Source organism: Cyprinodon variegatus, unplaced genomic scaffold, assembly GCF_000732505.1.
Source record: "Cyprinodon variegatus isolate N-32 unplaced genomic scaffold, C_variegatus-1.0 Scaffold160, whole genome shotgun sequence".
In the NCBI taxonomy this organism is placed as follows: Eukaryota; Metazoa; Chordata; class Actinopteri; order Cyprinodontiformes; family Cyprinodontidae; genus Cyprinodon; species Cyprinodon variegatus.
This window is the reverse complement of record NW_015150613.1, coordinates 191,758-201,745: the sequence shown is the minus strand read 5'-3', so window position 1 is coordinate 201,745 and position 9,988 is coordinate 191,758. Positions and strand designations below refer to the sequence as shown.

General features: G+C 34.7%; 1 protein-coding gene across 1 annotated transcript in view; it reads right to left on the bottom strand.

Moving 5' to 3' along the window:
• LOC107086726 overlaps positions 1 to 9,988 on the bottom strand; it is a 38,062-nt gene that overhangs the window by 3,658 nt on the left and 24,416 nt on the right. Inside the window, exon 9 of the mRNA XM_015377854.1 lies at positions 3,063 to 3,155. Coding sequence (XP_015233340.1) covers positions 3,063 to 3,155 — 93 coding nt within the window. The remainder of the gene's footprint in view (positions 1 to 3,062; positions 3,156 to 9,988) is intronic.

Genomic DNA, 9,988 nt, shown 5'->3' with positions numbered 1-9,988 from the left:
CCATTGTTAACAGTGATCTGTCTTCAGCCATAGTTCCTACAAATTTAAAGCACAACATGATTCAACCCTTTATTAGAAAAACCTCTTGATCCCATTATTCTTTCAAACTATTCTATATTAATTTCAAAAATTCTTTAAAAGCTGGTTATATAATCAACTTAAGGCCTTTTTAGAAGAAAATGCTATTTTAGAGGTTTTCCAATCTTGTTTTAATTATTTGCACAGCACTAAATCTGCTATTTTAAGGGTTTTATGATATTTTTTTAATCAACAGATTGAGGTTGAATATAATTAAATATAACTCTAAATATACAGTCATATGTTTGTTTATATTACTTTTTTTTATGTATTTATTACTGTTTTCAAGGCTGCACTTTAAAAATGGAATTGTCTGGAGCTGTTTTTCATACACTCCTGTATACAAAATGACAAAATTAATCTGTCTAAGTCTAGGTTGGTTATGTGATTCTTGTTATCTTGGACCTAACTGCGACTTTTGATGCAGCAGACCTCAAAAAGTTTACTCTCTTGTTTAATGAAGTTGGTTGGCATCTGGGATACATCAATGGATTGCGGTTGGTTAAACTCATATTTAGAAACGAACCTTTCCATCTCCTTTGGTGAGTATCATCATCCTCTGTTCCCTTATTGGTGGGGTGCCACAAGGCTCAGTCTTAAGCCCTATTATTTTCCCCCTTTATCTACTTCCCCTTGGCTCAATAATGAGGAAGCATGGTGTTTATTTCTATTGTTGCTCAGATGATAGCCAAATTTACATTCTAATAAGCAAGAAAGATGGGAACTCTTGCCTAGAAGACTTAAAGGCCTGGATGGCCTTTGATTTCTTAAAAATAAATGAGAGCAGTATAGAGGTCGTGATTTTCAGCAGTACATCTTAGGCTGCCTCTATTGACCTAAGATAGCTATTCCAGTACAGGAAGTAAGTTATATTAGCCTTGTACATTCTAATCTTTAATTTGACAGCCATATTCAAGCAACTGTTAAGAAAATTCTCTTTCTATTAAGGCAGTTGGCCAAAATAAAGCCCATTCTCTCCAGAGAACATTTAGAGATGGTAATCCTTGCTTTCATAAGCACTCGACTGGATTACAGCAATGCACTTAATGTTGGGGTTAGTGACTCCAACATTGCTAGACTCCAGAGAGTAAAAAACATCTTATAACTGGAACTCTTTAGCATGAACAATTTATTCCCATTTTAGACTCAGTTCACTCGTTCCCTGTACATTTTAGGATTAGTTTAAAAATTATTTTACTTGTTTTTAAATCTCTCCATGGTCTTGCTCCATCTTATCTGTCTGAGCTGGTTAGCTGATCAGCTGCTTCTTGAGTTAGGAAGGATCGTGCTTTTTTTATGGCAGCTCCAAAAATGTGGAACAACCTTCCATTACGTATTAAAGAGTCTATCACTATGTCTGATTTTAAAACACTTCTTAAAGTCATGTCTTTGCATTGACTTATAAAACAACATGAGATGATGATGTCAGCTTGTGATACTAAGTATTTTTTTCTTACAGACATTTATTTTGTTAATGTGTTTTATGCTTTTATTGTTTTTAAGTCCTCTGTGTCTGTGTGTCAGTTTTGCTTCTTTTCACTATAACAGCAATTTGGTTCCTTGGGGATTTTCAAGGGATTTATAAATAAAGTTGGATTGGATAATCTTAAAACAGGAAACATTTTAGCTTATTTTAATTTCAGATGTTGAGAATAAAATGTTTAGATCTCTTTTTATCCAGAGTATGTATAAATCTGGTTTATGTATAAGTTCTGAAAGGAGCAGGAAAAGTAAAGTGCATCATGTCCAACGCAGCAAAACAAAATGTACATAAAAAAGTATTTAGTGAAAAAAAAATGTGTTAAATTAGATTAAAATATGTTTTACGACTATTTGTGAATGATTTCAAGTATAAATCAGTAACATTTCTGATTAATAACTGAACCAGCATCTAAAACTGTAGTTTCCATCTGATCCTCAAAGATGGAGCAACATGACTCCAATCATCCGACTCCAAAAGCTCCCTGAACCTGAAAACCACTTCACCTCTCTGCTCCTCGTTCGGCTGACAAAAGGTCCTCCCTTTAAACTTTAATCCACTTCTCTGCTGAGAGCAGCGTCTAAGGTTGATTGCTTTTTAATTAGGCTCAGCACTTTGGTGGCACTTTATTGCAGGTGTTTTCTGCTGACTAATCCCAGGGATGATTCATGACTCTTCTGTCTTTTATTGGATTTTAATTGACGTGTTTCAGGAGGAAGTTTCTCTGAGAAACTCAGGAAACAGCAGCAGCTGCTGCTTCTCCTAATAAAAAAACTTACACAAACAAAATAAACAATTGATCTTAATTAAAAAAGTCTTTTTACATTGGAATTAGCAGTAAGGTTTTATAGTTTTTGCTATTTTATTTCAGTCTATTGTGTTGAGGGTTTTATATGATTGTTGTTATTCTTATTATAATGATTTAGAGGCCGTTTCTCCCTTTGTGTGTGTTTGCATGGTTTCCAAACTTTTCTACAGTTTAAGCTTGAAGTGGCCTTTGAGACAGAATAATGATTCACCCATTTCCTGCTTTAGTTTTCTAAACATCTATAAAGAAATACAGCGTTTAGTTGTTTGTTGTATCTCAACTCGATGTCCTTTTTTCAGTTTTACCTTCACGTAATGGACGGTTGAGTGCTGATAGAAGAAGACAGAAAAACAACAGAAAACAGACTAAAAACAAGCAAAGAAATCCTAATGAAGCAAGCGATAAAGTAAAGACCAAATGATGGTGCTTAGGAAGGATAAGAAACCCAGATACCATAAAAACTAACAGAAATTAGATGAAAAAGATAAAAAAAAGAGGTAAAAATAAGATAAAGATGGAAAAAATTCAATGAAAAAAAGGAAAATTAGCATGTAAATCCAGCAATGATGGACAGAAAAAGAGAGAAAAAGTAAGTTTGGGAAAATGATTAACAAAGGAAAATTAAATTAACAGAACATATCTGTTAATCAAAAGGTTTTTTTTTTAAGTTGTTTCAGCTTTTATCATAGGTTTTACCTTGATGGTGACCTCGGTGGCCTCTGAGGGGTTTTCACACACAGACTGTGTCAGAGACTCCTCTGTGAACCTGCTGTAAGCTTCCTGCACCACCTGCACAATAAAACACACACATTCAAACAGGATGAGCAGATCTGCCCCGCAGCAGCGTAACACCCCAGCAGATGAGGTTTAAATCAAAGCTGGCCATCAGGAATAGCAGAGAACATGTGGACACCCACACAATGATCACATTTAGCTCTTCACACAGACATTACACCGGTCATGTTTGCAGCGATGGAGTGGAGGCTGAGAGGAGAACACAGCATTTCAGAAATGTTTGTTCTCTCCAGGAGCAGGAGAAGCAATAAAAGCACAGTTCAGATAAACTCAAAAATGTTTGCTCTAAAACATTAAAACAAGTTTGGAACAAAACTGGGAGTTAGAGATTTATGTAAAAAAATAATAATAAAATTCTAGCTTCTGGCGGCTTCAAAACAATCAAATGTAATAAAGCTGTGAGGAAACTCAGTGCAGCAGTTAAACGGCCGCGCTGTGATCAAAGTGATTGCATTGATTGTTAGTTTTTCCATTTTTTTGTCACATGCAAATGTTTTAGATCATTAAAAAATAGATATCAAAGATAACCTTAGCAAACCCAACAAGCGGTTTTTAAACGAGTTTCCTCATTAAGAGAAGAAAAGCCGTCCAGCTCGACCTTCATCTAAGTGAAAACAGAATCACCTCCAAACCTCAAACGACTGAATAACATGTCTGGTTTATTACTGCTGGTTAGTGTAAAATACTGAACAGATTCTTTACCACTTTGATTGTGTTTTTGATGCTACATCTCAATCAAATTTCAGTCTGGACTTTGACTAGGCCACTCCAAAGCATTCGTTTTTAAGGAATTCTGCAGCAGAACCAAAGTATCCTTAAGCAAAAGGTTAAAGAATGAGTGAATGCAACATTTCAGAGCAGCATGCAACCACCAGCAAAGATTGTTATACCAGCTGCAAAATAAACCAAAACAAGATCACAATATATATAAATATTTCTCATAGCAGATTACCGTACATCAGAACTTTGGAGCTATGTGATAAAACTTTGGACTAACTTACACTTCAAAGAATAAATGTCTGAGAAGATGTTTAGTAACTTTAAGGATTTTTATGTATACCTCAGAAGTTTTTTAACGTGTTTAGGTCTCCTAATGCAAGTCATCTAAAGGTGGAAAATGACTGGTTGGACTTTCATGTCTCTGGATTAATGCCTCAACCTGTTCTGTCGCTTTTAGACTTAGACTTAGACTTAGACTTGACTTTATTAATCCCTTGGGATTACTCCCTTCGGGAAATTGTATTTCCAGTAGCAGGAAAAAAATTGCACATACAAGAAAATAGAGGATGTTTAGACACAGTATATACAATAGAAAAATAAAAACAATTAAATAAGATGTAGGAAGTTTTTTTTTTTTATAGGATCTATGAGAAATCAAGAACAGGAGCAGCGTTCATCGTCTCAGCCTCCACCATCACAATACAACAGATATTAGACTGCAATAACAACAAAGATAACATTTAAAGAAAATAGGAACGCACTCACACACACAAGGACCAGACACAGACAACATGAAAGAGGGGAAGACCTGCAGCTTTAACACTTATTTTAATTTTTATTTTTTTTAAACAGAAATTAGTTTTTTATCATTATTTCAACAGTTATAACAACCAGGAAAATAGGCTGAACTGATCGAATTAGCAAATTAAATAATTTATTTAGATTTACTAATGTTAAAAATGTATTTATTTATTTTTTGTAAGGTTTTTAATATAAACAATGTTGGGAATGTGAAGTTAAAGTTTTCTGAATATCTACAGGTAGTTTAAAAAATTAAGCTTAGTCCAGAGGAACCAACTGTGCTGTGTTTTAGGTTTCTACTTGCTGACCCACACCTCCATTGAATGAATGGTGCTTCTGCAGGACTTGGTGGGATCCTGAAGAGACGATGCAGTCAGATGTTCTAAAGCATCGACAGCTGAGACCAACAGATCAGTTGACTCTAAGAACCAGGGTTTAGAATCACTGGTTTAAGGGATTCTGAGATCTTAAAAATCATTAAATAGAGGGCGCCTCTGTCTTTCCTTTGGTTTTTAGATGCATCCCTTCTTCAACTCAGCTAAACCTTTAGAATGACTTGAAGTCAATGAGTAGATCCTGTTGAGGGAATCAAACATTAGACTCAGGTGTTTTCATTTTTTTGATAATCTTTAATGTAAAAAACAAATTTGTTGCAATACCGCCACCAAATGGAAAGGGGCGTCGATCAGAAGAAGCAACTTAAAGAATCAAATAAACTCAATTTTTCTTATTAAACTTTTTAATTATATTATTTTCAAAACTGAACTCAATTTTCTAGCTTCTATTAGCTTCTAATAACGAAAACCAATTATTAAAATATAACCCATATTTTTTCCATAGTTGTTTTTATACTGCAGTCTAACTTATTGTGTTCTACTGGGCCCATTGACGGGGCGGCGTTTTTAATGGATTAATGGATGGATGCTCTATTGTTTCACTTTCGCCACATAATCCAAGTCATCCTGTATCGTGTTTATCCATTAAATGTTACGTTGCATTAAGTCCTGAGTGCCTAGCTGCTTCCCAGTCATCAGCCTTTCCTGGATTCTGTTTATCTACCAGGTCTTAAGTTCTCCAAACTACTTTGTATTCTGCTGCACAGTCGTCCTTGGCCTTATGAGTCATCCATCCTCCTTTCAGCCCTAAATCTGCAGCTACTCAGAGAAAAAGCTGCTTTCATCTGAATATAATGTTTGCTAGATTTCTATTAGAGGATCAGGAAAACCTACTGAAGGATTTTTTGTAAAGTGATTATTGATGAACTTTAACCTGTCCACTCCACTGAAAGTAGCAATGCAATAGCTTCAGGAGTTTGAACAAATAATCTATTTATTTTCCTTTTAGAGTTTGACATTTCTCATTTTTAATGAGCTCATTAAGTGGCTTTTGAATGCTGATAGTGTTTCATTCATCTCTGCTCATAAAACTTAGGTTAAAGTTGCTTTGAATGCAATTTTTTAAAGGTTAAAAATTTGTTGGAAAATGGCGGAATGTAAGCTGTAGAAATCGTTGGTTCTGGAGGAATTTGGCAACTCTGGAAGATCAATAAATCCAAAGTAAATTCCTGATTTCTGAGATGAAAACAATTAGAAACTTTTCGAAAACTATACATCAAAATGATCAAAAGCTGAACATAGTGATCGATTTGTGGTCTGATCAATAATTTACATACCATAAGAGCTAAAGGTTGCAAAATTCTTTTAAAAGTTGAATGTTGTTTCAAACTGGAAGCATGTGGAAGTAATTAAATTGCAAAAACAATGAAGTTTTAGCCGTATTTTTTGAGGTTTCCATTCATTAATATGGACAAAAAAAGAGGCAGAAAAAGCTGAATATTTAAAAAATGATAAAGGTCTGAAATACAACAAGTCATTGCAGGAATGTTCTGGATAATCTGAACATTGTTAAAGTTGAGTGGTTGAAAATAGCACAAAGTATGCAGAAGTAGTAGCCATTTTTTTTTTTTTTTAGGTATCTATCGAGTAACTTTCGGTTAGGATAATTAATAAACTTTTACATTTTAACAAATGTAGAAAACATCCTAGAAATGTTAATTTTCTCAAACCGTATTTTATTGTGTCTGGAATTAAGGAAATTTTTTATAAGTAAATATCGCTGCTGAATAAATACATACTTTCTGATTTTTAATATGTTCAAAATAAATTAAAGATAAAAAAAAAAGTTTGAACCTAATTTGTAAGGTCTTAAATTATTTTACTACGTACAGATTGGTTATTAAATGCTGCTCAGACTGCTCTGCATCATCGCCCTGTTAATTGCTCCTTCCGTGTTTGGCCTCCATGTATAATTAAAGATGCGTCGAGCAGCAAAATATGAGATATGAGCTAAAAGGAAACCATTTAAAAAACATTCACCACCCCTTAGCCTCCTCTGCAAAGCATACGGGTTGTACACATGTAAAAAAAAAAAAAAAGAGGAACATTGTGAACAACCTTTTACTTTGGAGAAACACAAGCTTTTAAACTATGATGGAGAAATACTGAGTCTGTTTAAAGGACAGAAAAAAAAAACTCTTGTGATGAGTTTGTAGCAATAAGTGTGAAAGCAGCAGGCTTCACTTTATTACTTCCTAACATTTAATAACTCTACAATATGAACACGTCTCACGGACAAACACACGTATAAAAACAAACAGACATTTTGATTTTCCACCAAACCAAGAAGCTTAAATGACCCTAATAAGAAAACATGAATCAGCACATCCACTCAGACATAAACACACATCATGGTTTACCTTATTACAGAAACACTGAGGAGAGAAATGTGTGCAAAGGAACAAAGAATGACCCGAACCAAATGGTTTTTATCTGGAAATGAAACCTTTAATTTTGACAGTTATAACTTTAAAGAAAGAAGCTAATTTTCATTCAGCAGGGAGGGAAAGAAAAGTCTGAAGGAATGAATAAAATCTGATATTTAATGGGAGAACTGTGTTACTCCCTACACTGGAAAAAAATCTTTATCTAGATAAGTCATTTTTTCTTAAAATAAGTGAATTTGTTCTTGAATTGAGGAGGAAAAAGAGATATTTTGCCAATGGAACAAGATTATTTACACTTAAAATAAGAAAACACAATTGCATTGACTTATTTCAAGTGCCTTTTATCTAAATATATTATTTTAAGAGTAGAAATACTAATTCCATTGGCAAATGATCTCATTTGGCTACTCAAATTAAGGGTAAATACACTTAATTTAAGAACTTTTTACTGATTTCTAAGTCGTTTTTCCAGTGTAAGATTTTAAAACTCTAGATAGAAAACAAAAGATTCACTGGAAAAATGATCTAGAAATAAGTAAAAATTTTATTTAAAAGTGTATTTACCCTTAATTTGAGTAGGAAAATGAGATAGTTTGCCAATGGAATCAGTATTTTTACCCTTAAAATAAGATAATTAGATAGTATTCACTTGAAATGAGAGAATGCAATTGTGTTTTCTTATTTTAAATCTAAATTATCTTGTTCCAATGGCAAGATGTCTCTTTTATCTCCTCAATTCAAGAACAAATGCACTTATTTTAAGAAAAAATGACTTATCTAGATTTAGATTTTTTGCAGTGTTTGACTTTAAAGTTGTTGTTTTTCATAAAAAGGACAAAAAAACGCATTGAATTTTGTGTTTCCAGCTTAACAGAATATTATGATCACCTTCAGTGGGTCAGAAATCAGCCTAAAGTCTAAACTATTTCTTAGATGAAACAGCAAAAGTAGAAAAAAAAAGAGAATTCCTCAATCCCCAGCTGCAACATGTTCCCTAAAAAGTCTTTCAGAATGCATTCCTGCAGCCCGACCACCCCCATCTTATTTCTCATCCTCTCCTTGGAGGTTTTATATTTCTAAAAACTAATAAGAACATTTTTCACTGATATTTCTCACACAATCTCTTCCCTATTATTCATTTGTTTCAGGCGCATGGCCCTAACCTCATCCTAGAGAGCAATATTTCTTCTCTAGAAACCTTGACACTGAGTTGAATATTATGTACATACCTTTACTGTTGGGTTTTAATCCCATCTAGTTGCAAAACCTTTTCCCAAAGGATCAATTTCCCCTCTGCTGATGTGGATATTGCTTTTCTATATTTCTTCTTTAAAACCCATTTCCTCTCCTCCTTTGCCCCTCCTGCCTACATGTGCTGGAAACCTAAAACATGTATTAAAGTGCTTATGACTCCTTTTCTCATTATAAATTCATACAGTATATATGATGAAAAAATAACACTGATAAAATATTGTTGCATTAAATGTCACACAGCTGAGATGAGCTGCTGCTGAGAAACCTTTTTAAATCCCCTAAGAGAAGCACCTTCAGACTAGTATTTTGAGGTTTTATTGCACTAGTTTGTGACCTGAAAAGGGGAATTTCGGCACATGAACTGACTGCTTCTACAGTGCCTAAAAGCATCTGCAAATCTGCAGAGGGCAGCAACTTTTATCTTTTCTTTTTGGGTCGTTAATATCTGTTTTCTCATCTTTGTTGTGCCTCTAAAAGTTGTTTTGTTCCCTTGCCTTTTTGAAATAAAATTGGCGGCACCCGAACGTGTGAGGCATCTTTTTACTTTGGAAGGCTTTAAAAAGTGTCATAATCTTGGTTCTGATGTCTGGTCTGATTCCTCATTTCAATCTCCTGCTTAGCTCCGCCCAGTTCTCATTACCGTTCATCTTTTCCACCTGCTTCAGTCTCTACTTAGCCAGCCCTTCAACCACTCATTAGGGCCAAATTATTCGACCCTTTGTTCAGAGTTTCTCTACCGTATCTGAGTGTTTCTGATTGCCTGGACCCTGGGTCTCTGCGCCTGCCTGTCCCTTTTCCGATCTGTTTGCCTGACCTGTCCTCGAACTCCTGCTGGATTCTGCCTGTGTACCGAACCTGGATGTGATTCTTGACACCGTTCTGGATTTCCCTTCGGTACCTCTTCGGATCTCTGATTTCCTGGTTCTGAATTTTAAGCCTGTCTTCTACACCGGCTTTGGCTGTGCTCTCTGGATAATCCAACAAAGTTAAAAAGTTAAAATACAAAGCACTGGACTTATTTTTCCAAGTGTGAAGACGTTTCGCTTCCCATCCAGGAAGCTTTCTCAATTCAAAATGTCTGGAGTAGCACTGGCTTATACAGTAGCCCAAACAAAAGCCTTGTTATGGCTTAGAAAGCATGCAAATCTAACCAAAAAAACAGGTCCACCCCTTAGTAATGGAGAGTCGTTGAGATTGTTGTTGGCCTGCAACAATTGATACTGGCCCATGCAGCTGAAAAGGGAGTCTTTAGGGTCATTGTTGATGTTTT